The sequence below is a fragment of the Mesoplodon densirostris genome, chromosome 19 (assembly GCF_025265405.1).
Source record: "Mesoplodon densirostris isolate mMesDen1 chromosome 19, mMesDen1 primary haplotype, whole genome shotgun sequence".
NCBI classification, from domain to species: domain Eukaryota; kingdom Metazoa; phylum Chordata; class Mammalia; order Artiodactyla; family Ziphiidae; genus Mesoplodon; species Mesoplodon densirostris.
In genome coordinates this window covers 47,086,207-47,100,828 of record NC_082679.1, presented here as the reverse complement: position 1 = coordinate 47,100,828, position 14,622 = coordinate 47,086,207, and the positions used below count along the sequence as shown (strand labels likewise).

Sequence of the window (14,622 nt, the reverse complement as noted above, 5' to 3'; positions counted from 1 at the left end):
CCCAGTAGCCAGCCCTCTGAGCTGATGCCTAGGCCACCACCTCCTTACTTTTCTTCCCTTGGAATTGGGGGCCACTTCCTACCTTGGACAGCCTCAAGATACTGTCACAGGACAGCTGTTGGCCCACCCAACAGCCAGGGTGTGCTCAGTGCCCAATTCAGGGCAGCAGCCTCCAGCCCAGCTCCCACCCTTCAGTGGGAGCCCCACTCTGGTCTTGGAGCTGAACCCCCAGGCCTCATCCAGCTGCCTCATGCCCTGAGATCATCACTGGTGACAAGCTGGAGGAATGTTGTGGCTCCTGCAGCCTGACTGGGGCCCTCTCGCCCTCTTCACCCCATTCCTCACACAGGTGACTACACGGAACTCTTGGCCACAGCCCCTTTGTGGTATTGCCTCAATGTGTGGAGGCAGAGCTTGCCCATTGCCACGTCTGAGCTGGGGAGCCTCACCCCTCCCCAGCTCTCCAGCCCCCTCTGCTGCCTGTGCACTGTCCAGAGCGGGCCTTCTGTGCCAGAGGGAACTGACCTGAGCCCAGGCTCCTTCCAGGTCTCTGGGTCTCCTCCAGGCCATCCTGGGTGGATCCTCAGGCCCTAAAGGAGGAGGCAGTGTCCTGTCTTTGGAGTGGGCTGCACAGGGCAGCTGTCTGCCTGCTTGTCTCAGCCTGACTGACCAGGGGCCTTACTCCAGGGACCCTCCCTCTGAGTCTTCTCTGGTTTTCCCTAGAGAAGCTTCTCCCCACTCCACTCCTCAGCCTCTCCTCCACTTGCCATCTCCCCCTCTGTCCCCACCAGCAGCCAGAGTGCTTGTGGTATTCCTTGCTTATATCCTGCTTATGGGTCCCTCGTGCTCAAAACGAAGTCAGGACCCTCAGCCGGGCCCACAGGACCCGCCTCTAGGCTCCAGCCTGCTGGCAGCACCGCGCCGGTTCCCTTCCTTCTGCCAACCCTGACCGTGCTCAGTTCCTTGAGGCGTCCGCCACTCAGCGATTGCTTCCAGGCCTTTGCACACACTGTTCCCTCTTCCCAGAACACGCTTTCATCTCCCAGTTCTTTCATCCCCCAGGCTGGCCCGTGTGCCGCACCTCCGTGTGCCCGTGCTTCCTGTGTCCTGCCAGAACACTGTTCACACCTGGGGGCTTCCTGATCACTCGTGGGGCATGAGTTCTCCCCCCAACCCAGGGAGGGGCCATGTCTGTCCTGTGCTTCTGGTGCCGGAGGAGGGGGCACCCTTGGACAGGGAGACGAGCCTGAGGTGGTGCTCGCCGTTGAGGGGCTGGTGGCCTGCGCCGGGTGGGGGCAGGGGCGTGGTGCTGTGCCAGGACTTCAAGGGCCGCCGCGCTGCTGTGTGCCTCCCGCAGTTACAGCTACATGATTGACAACGTAATCCTGCTCATCACGGGCACACTGCACCAGCGCTCTATCGCCGAGCTCGTGCCCAAGTGCCACCCGCTAGGCAGCTTTGAGCAGATGGAGGCCGTGAACATCGCGCAGACGCCCGCCGAGCTCTACAATGCCATTCTGGTGGACACGCCCCTGGGTGAGCCCTGGCGAGGAGGGGGGTGGTGGGCAGCGGCATCAGTGTCAGTGCCTCTGTGTGGGGTGTTCAGACCCCCAGGGGCGGCCCTGAGCCAGAAAGTGAGGTCGCCCACTGCTGGTTACCTTTCTCTTCCCTTCCACTTCGCCTCCCATTCCCTCCTCCTCACCCTGCCTTTTGCTCCCTTCCTGTTGCTTTTGCTGGGCCAGGCCGACTAGCCCCAGGGCCTGACTCAGACCATCTCATTTTGTGAATCTGTCTGATTTCTCCGAATGCAGAGGAGGGCTGAGCTCACGGAGAGTGGAGAGAGGGTTTTGGGTCCCTTGGAGTCTTGGGAGCTCTGACAGACCGTGGCCCTAAGCTGGGCTGGAGTGGCTTACTGCCTGTGAGGCAGAGGAGGCGAGCAAAGAGCTTCACTTACCTCCACAAAGCAGGTCCCAGGGGCCAAGTCAGGCAGTGTCCGGCAGGATGCAGAGTTCATGTCAGAGGCCAAGGAAGGAAGGGGAACTGGGAGCTTTCTGCAGGGCCCTGCCTAGGCAGCACTGGCTCCTGCCTGCCTTGGAGGGAGGCTGGGGAGAAGGCACTAAGGCTGTCACCAGCTAGTGCCCTCACGGCCAGAGTCCTAGTCCCCAGGGCACCACCTCCAGGAAGCCGCCAGGGTTGAACAACTGGGCCCTAAGCTGCACTTGGTCCTTCACTAAGAGGCCTGAGCCCTACTTGCTGGCCTTATCTGCACAAGATCTTATCTCTCACAATAACTCTGAGCTAGTTCTGGGCTGTTGGTGGTTTCTTCAGTTTCTCCACCTTTAAAGAAGAAACAGACCAGTGAGTCCGTGGGTCCCTGGGGATCAAGGGACTCTATCCTGCTTTGGCCTCTAATTCCCAGCCCTCCAGTGGCCCCCTGGGTCACTGCTCCATGCTCACCCAGCTGTCATGCTCATTCCTTGTTCTAAGGAGAAGGATGGTTTTCCAAATGTGGGCCCCAGGCTCTCCTGGGAGATGCAGAGAAGTGGGCGTCAGGCCCAGAATCCACAGCTGCCCCTCGAGAAGGGAGGATGTCACAGCCTCTTATGCAAGCCTTTCTTTGGCATGATCTGAGCTTGGGTCTGCCCCAGAGGCGATTAGATCATGTTATGGCTGGCCGCCTCCTTTATAAATCAGTTTGAGGAGCAAGAAGGCAGGAGAAGCTCAGGTCAGTACACATGGCCTGGAGTATTGCTTCAGCCACTTCTAAGGCAATAGTCCAGACCAGGTTGAGTGCCCCCCAATTACCAGCCAGATGGGCCTTGTGGCAGGGGTCCTCTGTGCCCTGCAGGGGCAGTTGAACATCAGCATGATTCTTGCTTCGGCCGAGTCCACTCGCCTGCCCCTCATACCCACGTCTTTCCTCCCCAGCGGCTTTTTTCCAGGACTGCATCTCAGAGCAGGACCTTGATGAGATGAACATCGAGATCATCCGAAACACGCTGTACAAGGTAGTGCCCCTGGACCCAGTGGTGGTGAAGTAGGTAGGCGGGGCCACGGGCACAGTGGGCTGATGATTTATGTGGGGTGCTGGGACAGGACACAGCTGCTCCAGGCTCCTCTCCCAGGGGCTTATCTGCTCACTCTCTGGCTCCCGTGACTGGTGCAAGACTTCATGGAACAGGTTCTCCATCCCTTGGGCCCAGATCAAATCAGCAGGAGTGGCTGGTGCTCCGCAGCTTGGCCTGTCAGAGCGGGCTCCTGAATGGCCACTCCCCCTGCATCCAGGAGGGTTACTGGCCACCACCCAGGCCACAGCTCTCAGGTTCACCCCACCTGGACTGTCACCAGCAAGGACAGGCACCTGAGCACGGTGTGGGGAGGAACCCAGCCAGGCATAGCCAGGTCCCTGTGTCCCCAGGTTCCCAGGTCTAGAACCAGTGCTGTGGCCCATCATCTTCAACCCCACCCACCGTTCCCACCAGGCTGTGGGACAAGCTGGTGACCCCTGGAAATAGAGTGGGCTTGGGATTCCTGGGTCAGCCCTGCCCTGGCCCAAAGAGGTTAGGAGCAGGGCTGAGAGCCAAGGAAGGGGGCCGGCCAGGGACCAGTGAGGGCTTTTTGGGGCAGACTGGGCCCTGGCCACGGTGAGGACCTCTGAAGCCAGGACCTCTGATGGGTCAGTAGTGGGCAGGCCCTGAAGGGGGCCTGAAGATAGCACTGGCCAACAGCCCTGCTGACCTAACCCTGAGAACATCTGTCTCTTGGATCTTCATGGTGAGGCTCTTCTCGTGTCCTAGTTGGAGCTAGGTGGCCAACACAGTGGCAGCCGGAGCGCAGGCCCTCCAGTCTTCCTGTGGGGGTCTGGGCCAGGGTGCAGGGAGGGTCTGGAGGTAGGGGAAGATCCTACCTGGAGGTTGTAGTAGTGTAGGCAGAGGGACAGCACATGCAGAAGCAAGTGTGGAACACGGGCCAAGCGGCAAGCAGTTTGCCGTGGAAGTGCAGGTTCCAGATGGACAGTGGGAGACAGGTCTGGAAAAAAAGGCAGGCACAGGATCAAGTCACCCAGGGTCTTGAACGCCGGGCCAGAACTTTGAATTTTATCCTGTGGGCAGGGTCGGCCAGCGAAGGTTTCCAGCAGGGCGGAGTATCATCAGAATGTGAGGACAGACTAGAGGGGACAAGACTAGAGGCAGGAAGATTATTGGCTTCTTTACTCCTCGGGACTGCCCTAGGAGCTAGGTAGGCATCAGTATCCCCATTTGTAAGACGAGGAAACTGAGGGCTTAGAGGAGAGTGGGTTGCTTGAAGCCACTTGCTAGACACTGGCAGCACGGCTCAGCTTGTCTGCAAAGCGAGCGCTCTCATTTGCCTGCCAGTAGGGAGAGAAAGAGGGAGATGGGGAGGGCGGGGTGAGGGGGGCCATGGGGGGCGGGCAGGCAGGCAGTGGGAGCCGGCTCAGGTGTGCCAGTGCTCACGCTGCCCGCAGCCCCCGCCCGCCCCCACGGGGCTGCTGCCTGCCCAGCTGGCCCACTGCCGGCTTCCTTGCCCTGAGGCAGGGTGAGGGGTGCGGCTGTCCCCCCAGCCTCACCCACACCGTCACCAGGCCTGACTGGTTCTAGCTGGAGTCACTGGCGAGGGCTGCCCGGGCACCAGCTTGTAAACACCGACCCAATGATACAGGCGCCGTGCCAGGACCGCCTGTCAGGCGATGTCCCAGCCCAGTGGCCACAGATGGGAGATTAGGCGGACCCCCAGTAGTGGGTGGGAACTGTCGGCAGCTGGTGCAGCAGACATGGGCTGGCAGACTCCAGGGGACAGGATGGGGGTGGGAAGGTGACCTTGGTAGCTGGGCCTCTGGGGTCTTGCCAGTTTCTTCAGCTCCTGAGCCTCCTGAAGAGAGTCTGGGCCTATGCCACCAGTCTCCACCACCCTGGGGTCAGCGTCTCCAGGATCAGTCCAGCTCGGCAAAGGCTGGTGGCTTCCCCCACTGATAAGAACTGCAGGCCCCACTGGGGCAGGCCTGGAGATTTGGACACACCCAGCTTGGCTGGCCACGGGGAAGGAGGTGGCTGGGGATAGTCCCAGAGGGACTCAACAGTGCCACTAATCCACGGTAGGATTGGCAGCTACCATGCGAGCCTTCTGCTACGCTGGGGTCCACTCTCCCTTTCCAGGCAGACTTCTTTCCCCCTGACCTGTTCTAGACTTTTGTTTCCTGTGACCCCAGTGGTCACCTCAGGCCTTCCCCTGAGCCCAGCTTGCCCAGTGCTGCTGGCCAGGCTCAGCCTGGGCTCGTGGACTCCTGGCTGTCATCTCACCTCCTCTCTTGGGTCAGTAGAACCTGTGGCCCACATCAGCAGGTGGTGGGTGGAATGTTCTCTGCTCCTTAGAGGGCAGACCTCGGCACAGAAAGCTTTCCCTGCCTCCCAGCCCTCACCCCCAGCTCAGGAGAATAGTCTCTAGCCTGTAGAGCTGGAGTTCTTATGGCCATGCCACCAAGTGGGACCCCGGAGCACCTGAGTAGAGGGAGCTCCCCAGGGGGCCATGAGACTGTCCCCCTTTCCTTGACATAGAGAGGTTCAGGGAAGGAAGCCTGCCTGGATCTAACTAGTTTCAGGAGTTAGTCGTGGGAGGGACCTGAGGCCTGGGTTGACCTGGCTTCTCATGCCCAGCAGATCCAATTTGCCTGGGCAGGAAGTGCTTGTTCCTACCGGCAGCCTGTGTGTCCAGCCATCACATTGCAGGGCTGACATCTGTGCCGGCAATAACCATCCCTCAGGAGGAGCTGGGCCGACGGTACAGTTTGGTTCCTGCTGCGTGATGCCTGGGAACTACCTAGGGGATGGGAAGAGGAGGAGGTGCTCTTTAAGGTGGGGTGCCGAGAGGGGCCAAGGCACCCAGTCCAGGCCATCCCCGTGAACTCTCAGGGGTCACCATCCTTCACTGGCGCATCGACACGTGGTTTTCTGAGGAGAGAGGGGAGGAGGGGAGATTTGGGGGAAGGGCAGGCAGAGCAGCAGGGGGAAGACGGAGCCCTACTCTGAGCCTGGCACTCCATGGGATGAGGGTGTGAGGGGCACCGCACCATGAAGCAGACAGTGGGCCAGAAATTGTTCTGTCACTGCTGGGTGGGGAGAGGCAGCGGGCTACTGCTCCTCGGCTGATCAACCGTCGGAAATCTGTGGATGTCTCCGGGGCTCTGACACGGGGGCTGCCCTGGCCACGGGTATGATGTTTGGATTCACCATGAAAGGGGTCGGAGAGGGAAGGAGGGAACTGTGAGGAGGAGGCCTGGCAGACGCCCTCGTGTCTCCCTGCCTGGGCTGAGGAAGCTCCGTGCTCTGCACAGGCCTACCTGGAGTCCTTCTACAAGTTCTGCACCCTGCTGGGTGGGACCACAGCCGATGCCATGTGTCCCATCCTGGAGGTGAGTGCCTGCCCCCCCTCCCGCCTGCTGGTCCCCCATCCGTGGCCTGGGGGAAGCCCTGCCGACTGACTGCCTGCTGCCTTCCTCCCCGTCCCTCTCTCCTCGCCTGTGCGCCGGCCCCACAGTTTGAAGCAGACCGCCGCGCCTTCATCATCACCATCAACTCCTTCGGCACAGAGCTTTCCAAGGAGGACCGTGCCAAGCTCTTTCCGCACTGCGGACGGCTCTACCCTGAGGGCCTGGCCCAGCTGGCTCGGGCTGACGACTACGAGCAGGTCAAGAACGTGGCCGACTACTACCCGGTGAGTGCCCTGGCTATTGAACGGTGGGCGGGCATGTAGGCACCCACGTCCCCACCCCATACCCAACAGCACCCTCATGCTCATGCTTCCCCCTGCTCCCCTGGGCCAGGAGTACAAGCTGCTCTTCGAGGGTGCGGGCAGCAACCCAGGAGACAAGACCCTGGAGGACCGATTCTTTGAGCACGAGGTGAGTGCTGGCCCTGCCCATCCTAGGGAGGGGTTGGTGGCTTAGGCCTGACTCTGGTCATGGCCACCTGCACACCACTCCTGCCTGGGTCTGCAGGTGAAACTGAACAAGTTGGCCTTCCTGAACCAGTTCCACTTTGGTGTTTTCTACGCCTTTGTGAAGCTCAAGGAGCAGGAGTGTCGCAACATTGTATGGATCGCGGAGTGCATCGCCCAGCGCCACCGAGCCAAGATCGACAACTACATCCCCATCTTCTAGCACCCTGGCCCAAGGCTCCCCACAAGTGTGTGTGTGCGCCTGTGTGTCTGCGTGTGCTGTGACAAAGCTCACGGCTCACCTGCGTGCCCTGGGGGGCAGCACACTGTCCTAGTGGCTGCCCAGCTTCCCTGACCCTCTCTGAGACTGCTCTTGGGCCTGAAAAGGGGCTGGGCACCTGCTCCCCCCACCAAGGATGGACCAAACCCCCCACCTCCAGAGCAAGGAGGCCCCCTCAGCCCTATGTTTACAGTTGCTGACATGTCTGAGAAGCATGTGGTCACTTTTGTGTTCCTCCCTAACCTGAGAACCCCTGGGGGCAGCGTGAACCTCCTTTTCCCTCAGCGGGTCCCCCAGAGCCATGGCGCAGGGGCAGGATAGAGCGTGCGTGTCCTTGGGGAATAGGGGAAGTAGCTCTGCCCCTCTGAGACAATAAAAACTGCCCTCTCTAAGCCCAGCTGTCTTCTGTCTCCTTTGGGCCCTAGTCCCTCTCCCAGATCCCCAACTCCCCTCGGGCCCCACCCTTGCTGAGCCCACCCTCACCTAAGCCTTCTACCTTCCTTCCTCGGGTGGCAGCCCTAGGCTGGCCCTATCCTTGTGCAGCCAGATTGCTCAGGGTGGGGAAAGTCAGTGGAGGATGAGCCCCTTCCTCTGCTGGAGGCTCTGACAGGCCTGTGGTGCTGGCTCCTGACTCTAGAGGGCGCCCAGGCCTCCCTCTTGGCTTCATTGAGCCCCAGAACTCCCTGGGCTGGGGTCATTACCCCCATTTCACTCTGAGGAAACCTATGGATAAATGATCTGCCCAAGGTTGTTGAAGGGGGTTGGGTGTAAACCAGAGTCTGTGCCCAAAGCCTCGGCCCCCAGGCGGTGCCCAGTCTGTTTCACAGCCACAGCCTGTCACTTAGGCAAACATAGCATCTCCCCCATTCTAGGAGAAATAAAATTTGTCTTTATTCAAAAAGTGGCAATCAGGCAAGTAGAATATGCAGCCTCCCTGTGGCTTGGGGGGCTTGGGGTGGGTGGTCAGGGCCCTAATTCTTGAGCCAGTCAAGAAACAGTGGGATTCACCCTTCAAATCGCAGCACTGAGGCACTGGTGCCAAGAAATGATCCTGAGGGGGTCCCCAACCTTCCCAGTCACTCCTTAGTTTACAGAGGCACTGTCTGCAGGACCCTGTCAAAGGCTACAGCTGAGTCTTGCACGAAACTCCCCATCCAGCTGGGATCTCCAAGGTGCATGGTGGAGCCTTGTGCCCAGGGGGGTCTCTTTGGGCTCATGAAGCAGGAGAGGCCCGGAGGTTCACTGGGAAGCCTTAGCCTCACCAGGCCTGGCCTGTGACATTGGCAGTGGGTGGGATTGGGGTCCTTTAGGCCAGGCTTTGGGGCAGACCTGGGGGTCAGAATGCCCAGGGGAGGACCGAGGGCATAAGGGATCTCCTCTGCTGGAGCAGTTCTATGCACGAACTGCTCATTGGACAGTGGGGGAAGGGCCCAGTTTAGGGCCTGGGTCCGGGGCTACATCCCGGGCAGAGGTAAGGCCGGGCTGGCCAGGCCGCAGTGCTCTTGGCACATAGGGACTGATGAAGAAGGACTGCAGGAAACGGCGCCGCAGGCCCTCAGGCAGGTAGTAGTGGATGAAGTACATGAGCCCCAGGCCGTGGCCTGGGTAATAGCGGCGGCGTGGTTGAGCCGCCAGCAGCGCATCGGTGATGGCATCTACAACCGGGCTGAGGTCTGGCAGTGCTTGGCTCAGACAATGCAGGAACTGCCCGTTCAGGTGCTCGATGTAGTCCTCACCATAGGCCTGCAGCAGCTCTCGGGGCAGGTTGGCCAGCAGCTGCCGCTTGCGCTCTTCCCACTGGTCCATGTCTTTCACTGCCTCTGGGGAAGGGGTGGCAAGGTCAGAGTGGGGTCTGTTAGGGAAGCCAAAGCCAGACCCAGGTCTGTCTAACTCACAACCTGAGACCCGCCCCCAGCCAAAGCCACGCCCATTCCTCAGACCCAACCCCACTCCAGAGAAGACCACACCCACCCCACCTTCCCCCTCTCCCCGACTACACCACACAGGCCCCAGCCCCAAATCCCTGAACCTTACCTGTTCTGAAGCAGGCAGGCTGGATGACGCTGACCTTGACACCCCAGGGTAGAAGTTCACAACTGAACGTGTCCATGAGCAACGCGACGGCCGCTTTGGAGGTCCCATAGGCAGCCAAGCACGGAAATGGCATGTCTCCTGGGGGTGGATTGGGAGTGGGCAGCTCAGCCTGGGCCAGGGGCTCCAGCACCTCTCCCCGCCCTGCAGGGGCACCTTTTCTGCTCCGGTGTGGGAGGACCCTCACCTGCTGGGCTGCTCACGGTCACGATGCGACCGCTGGAATGGCGCAGCAGTGGCAAGAGGCCCTTGGTCATCTCAAGTGTACCGAAGAAGTTCACCTCCATGCAGCTGCGGAACGTGGACACTGGAGACAGCTCCGCATCTGCCACGAGGATGTTCTGACCCGCATTGTTGACCAAGCCCCACAGACCTGAAAGCATGGAGCCAGGAGGGAAGCTGAGGGTCAGCTCGGCAGCGGACCTCCGATCCCTGCCCCCTCACACCTGCCCAGCCACGCCCTTTCCTGGCGGAGCTGAGCCTACTGACCAGTGCTGGCGGTGTGGGCCTTGGTGAACTCCAGCACGCGGCTAATGTCTGCTGGCTTGGTCAGGTCCATCTGTAGCAGCTTTAAACGAGGAGAACAGCAGGCACGCAGCTCTAGGGCACCAGGGCTATTCAAATCCAACACGGTGGCCAGCACTGTGAAGCCCAGCGCGTCCAGCTTCTTGGCCGTCGCCTTGCCAAAACCAGAGTCACAGCCTGGCCAGGGAAGGACAGCCAGTGAACTCCCACTGTGGCCCAGTCCGGCCTGAGAAAACCCCAGGGTCACCACGGTCTGGATGGGATCCAGGCCTCTGACACCCAACGTAGCAGCAGTCAGCAGCCCTCCCTTCTTCTCCTAAGCCCATCTCTGACAGGCTTTGCCCCTCTGGCTGAGCACCTGAGTACCAACTCTTTGACAACTGTCATCTCCCTGACGACTCATAGGTACCCCATCAAACGTGGCTTATGATCCCCACTTTACAGATGAGGAAACTGAGTCCTAGTAATGCTAAGTTGCTTCCCAAAGTCACTCAGCCAGCATACAGTAAGGTCAGGACTCTATTGCAGGTCAGCCAGTCCCAGCTGAGACCCAGTCCCAGCTCTGATGTCCTTCTGTCTGGTCTATATCAGGCCTCAGCTCGCGTGCGCAGTATTACTGCACAGCCTCCCTTTCTCACTGCCTTTTCCCAGGCTTCTTCTTCTTACCTGGACACTGAAGCAGCCCCCTTGGATCCATTCTCTACCTGAGCAGCCAGAGGGATCCTTCCAAAAGTGACAATATCCCTCTGCTGCTGAAAACCTCTCCAAGGCTCTCCACAGCCCTTAGCATGAAGCTGAAGTCCTCTATTCCCATCATCCAGACCCTGTACAACCTGAGATCCACCTTCCTTTCCAGCCTCAACACCCTCAACTATTATTCCTGGCTCTAGGCAAGTTGGAGGTCCATCTGCACTTCACCCCTGACCACCACCCTTGGAATTCCAATCAGTGGCAACACTGGAGCATTCTCTGAGCCCCAGATCACTTGCCCCCAGGACAGGGGCACGATGGATGAAGGTAAGAACAGATCTGCGTTAGAATCCCTTCCCACGCCCACCAAGTGTGACCTGAGGTCAGTTACCACTCTTGGAGGCCTGATTTCCTGTCTTTGGTATGTAGAGAGATGAACCACCAGGCAGAGCCAGCCAGTGGGCCTGATAAACCCCTGCTTCCTTGATTGTTCCCATTCCAATCCGGCTCCACGGGTGGCCAACCAGGGCTGGGAGCAGTGAGGGAGGAGGCTCTCTGGAGCCTGCCCCCATGGTGGTCTTGCTGAGCAGAAGCTGCAAGGTGGTTCTGCACAACCAGTTCCTCCCATTTCAGCCCTGTCCCCTCTGTTAAGGCAGAGAACAAACCTAGGCAGGGGTCTGCAAGCTGGGCTTTGTGTGGCTGGGGACCCACCAGCCAGCCCCAGTTGAGGGGTATTTCCTGGGCAAATCTGGCTGGGGGAGGGGAGTGAGCGTGTGTGTGTGTGTGTGTGTGTGTGTGTGTGTGTGTGTGTGTGTGTGTGTCCCCATTTGCCTAAGCTCCCTTCCAGAGCAGACAGGCCCTTCACAGGGAAACTGAGGCCTTCCAGAACCTCAGCTCTGCGGTCCCAACACAGTCACCCAAGCCTTTCTTACCCTCTTGCTCACCTGCACACACATTTGGATACCTGCACATAACTCCAACCTACGTGCGGCGAGCCATGAACAACAATGGGCTCACTCCCATGAGACCCCAGCAGTGCACAGCTGTGCACACAAGGCACCCAGCCACTCAACCCAAACCCTGACCCCAGGGCTGAGCTCCCCAAGTAGCCTTGGCCAGCAGTTCTCAGGGAGGGGTGGGTGGCAGCTCTGGCAGCCTCAAGACACAGCGTTCCCAGCAGGTGAGGCAGGACCTGGTCACCGACTTGTCTTGCAGTCTGTGGTGAGAGAGGAAATCCCAGGGTCTGGGGGCATTGGGAAGCTTGGAGGCCTACTCTTGATGCTTACATGGGGTGGACTGGGCAGTCTTCTTCCCCTCCTCCCTCACGGGGCTTTGCAACCAGAGCTGAGGGAAGCCCAAGTCACAAAAGGCATCCCTCCTCTCACCTCACTCTCAGGCTCGAGGCTAGGAGATGTAACAGCGGCAGCACAAAGGCCTGGGGTGAGATCCCAGGAAAGACTGCCTGGGTCACTAGTATCTGCAGATGGCCTGGGTCCTGTTGACATAACTCACTAATTAGAAGGCAGGAGGGGAGCTGCCTCATCCCTGGGGGAAGAAGCTCCCTGCTTCATACCAGGAGGTCTGTCATCTCTCCTTCCTTAAACCACTAAAACTGGGGTCCCTTGAAACTTCACACTCCACCCTGAACTAAGGTCTCTCCCATCTCTGTCTCCACCATCTTAACTGAAGCCCAAACCCTCATGCCACCTTCACCCTGCCTCAGTACATTCTGGTTTCTTGCCAGGCATTCAAGGCCCCCTTCCAAGGAAACAACCTCATATCCCACCACATCTCAGCAGCCAGACTGGTTACTGACTGTCCCCTGCCCAGGCCATGCTCATTCCTGCCTCAAGCTTCTATCCCACACCCTTTGTCTGATCCAAAACACCTTCCACACTTCACCTATCTCCACCCATCCTCTGAGGCCCAGCTCAAGGATGGCCTCCTCTGGGAAATTCTTCCAGCCCCATCTGATCATGCAGGGCCCCCTGCTAGACTGAGGTCTCTGAGAAGCCAGTCAGCCAGTGGCTGCCCCCAGCCTAGGCCCAATGCAAGGGCAGAGCGCTGAGCACCTGTCCAAAGCCATGGGGGTTAGGGGAGAGACCGGGCTGCCCCTCCCCCATACAGTGGAGCCAGTGCCCACTGGCCTTTCTCCCCCTCCCCACTTCAGGCTGGGCCTCAGCTCCTCCTTCCCTCCTTCTGATGACAGATTTATTCCTTGCTCCACACAAAGAGAGCTCAGCCAGGTGACCAGAGGCACCTGAGCCCAGCTCTTCAAGACCTCACCTCCTTCCTGGGCACAGAGGACCAGGAGGAATGGTGGTGGCGTGCTGGGTGCAGACTCCGGACAGCTACTTCAGCAATTTAGGCTTGGATGGTGGGATCTGAGAGGCAGCTGAATGCCCAGCTGTCCCTCATGATGACCTCAAGCTTTTCTGGACTCCAAGGAGCCCAGCCAATTGGGGGTCCCAACTCTTCATCTAAGCCTATTCCTCTAATCCCAGGGAAGAGGAGATGGTACCTCCCACGTGGGGATGTTAGGCAGAGTTCAAAGGGTGACCATCCTCTGAAGTCCCTCAGAGCAGTGTCCTCTGTCCGAAGACTGCTCTCTTGGACAGGGACATAGCATAAACCCCAAACTCCAGAAGGCTCCTTCTTTCTTAGCTACAAGTTTCCCCTGCGCACCTGCCCGCTCCCTGCCTCATTTTCCCTCCAGCACTCCCCGAAGCCACAGGTAGTTAATCCGAATTTAGGGAGGTGCCCTGCTCTTCCTACTTGGCTGGTTCCCTGCACCCAGGGGAGAGGGACTCCCCCACTCCTGGGCTAGGGGTCCCGCCTTGCCTTGGCATGCCCACTCAGAGGGGAGCCCTCTGAGTGTCCGGCCCCGCCCTCGAACCTGGAATCCCCGCGCTCCGCGCCCCGCGCACTCACCGGTGATGAGCACCGCGCGAGTCGCCACGGGCAGGCGCTGCGGGCGCGCCAGGCGGGACAACACGATCCAGCCGGTGGCGGCCAACACGGCAAGTGCGGCCAGCGGGGGCAGCAGGCGCTGGCACAGCCAGTCGAGCGCGGCCAGCAGCGCCAGCGCCGCCAGCAGCGGGCGGCCCAGACGCAGGTCCGCGCGCAGCAGCTGCAGCAGCGCACGGGCCGCCACAAGCAGCCAGGCGCCGCCCGACGGCCAGGGCCAGCTCTCCATGGCGGCCGGGCCGGGCTGGGCCGGGGCGGGGCAGGGGCCGGGTTGGAGAGCAGGGATTGGGACTCGGGCCCGGGGTGCGGGGTGGTGCAGAACACCAGCCAGAGGCGGGAGAGATACTCGCTTTCTCTGTTAGCCCTCGGGCCGAGTTTATAAAGAGCCCCGGGGGCGGGGGCGAGGGCGGAGCGGAGGCGGGGAAGGGGCGGGGCTTTCCTTTACTTCTCTCCTCGCACCCCCTGCCCGGCAGGTGCCCCCACCTCTACCTCCCGCCCTCTGCCCCGCCCCCGAGGCCAGATCCGCTTTCGAAGAAGCCGGAACCGAGTCCCAAAGTTGCTGCTCGAGGAGCAGCCGCCTCGCCACCCGCCGCGCCGGGGAGACGTCCGGTCGGTCTACCCCTAGTGCCCCGCATCCGCTCACTCCTGCGCCCCGACACGCGCGCCCTGGGCGGCTGAGCCGCGGCTCCCAGGTGAGCACATCCACAGCTCACACTTGCTCGGGACGCCTGAGGACACGCGCAACCTCCATCCAAGTTCCCCACACTGACAGCACCGCCGCGGTCGCCGGGCCTGCCAGAACACCGCGGGCAACCAGCTCGCCCTCACCAGGCAGCCGCGGCCAACGCCGGCACACGTAACGTACTCCGACGCCCTGCGCCGCTGCAGGTGCCTAGCACACACGCGCTGACATGCTCTCACACCTAAGCTGCCCGTGGCCACCGACCGATTTGGGGCAGGGGGCTGGGGGGAGGAGGGTGACCGACCGGGTTCGCGAGGGTCTCTGCCCCGCCTTCCCCCTTCCTTCCACTTTCCAGCCCTGGGGATGCAGCAACCCCACCCCCTCCTGGCACACAAGTGTATATGTGTGGGCGCGGGTGTGTGGAGGCGCGGTTCTG

The 14,622-nt window shown here is 60.5% G+C and overlaps 2 protein-coding genes across 2 annotated transcripts in view; one reads left to right on the top strand and one right to left on the bottom strand.

Moving 5' to 3' along the window:
• Positions 1 to 7,628, top strand: part of ATP6V0D1 (ATPase H+ transporting V0 subunit d1) — a 38,689-nt gene extending 31,061 nt beyond the window's left edge. Inside the window, exons 3-8 of the mRNA XM_060083433.1 lie at positions 1,358 to 1,536; positions 2,929 to 3,008; positions 6,350 to 6,427; positions 6,553 to 6,729; positions 6,839 to 6,916; positions 7,013 to 7,628. Coding sequence (XP_059939416.1) covers positions 1,358 to 1,536; positions 2,929 to 3,008; positions 6,350 to 6,427; positions 6,553 to 6,729; positions 6,839 to 6,916; positions 7,013 to 7,174 — 754 coding nt within the window. The 3' untranslated portion in view covers positions 7,175 to 7,628. The remainder of the gene's footprint in view (positions 1 to 1,357; positions 1,537 to 2,928; positions 3,009 to 6,349; positions 6,428 to 6,552; positions 6,730 to 6,838; positions 6,917 to 7,012) is intronic.
• Positions 7,629 to 8,638: 1,010 nt separating this feature from the next.
• Positions 8,639 to 13,733, bottom strand: HSD11B2 (hydroxysteroid 11-beta dehydrogenase 2). Its single transcript, XM_060084750.1, has 5 exons — positions 13,469 to 13,733; positions 9,812 to 10,024; positions 9,510 to 9,695; positions 9,266 to 9,403; positions 8,639 to 9,051 (listed from the first exon to the last, which is right to left on the bottom strand). The coding sequence occupies exons 1-5, from the start codon at positions 13,731 to 13,733 to the stop codon at positions 8,639 to 8,641; spliced, it is 1,215 nt and encodes a 404-aa protein (XP_059940733.1).
• Positions 13,734 to 14,622: the final 889 nt, after the last annotated feature.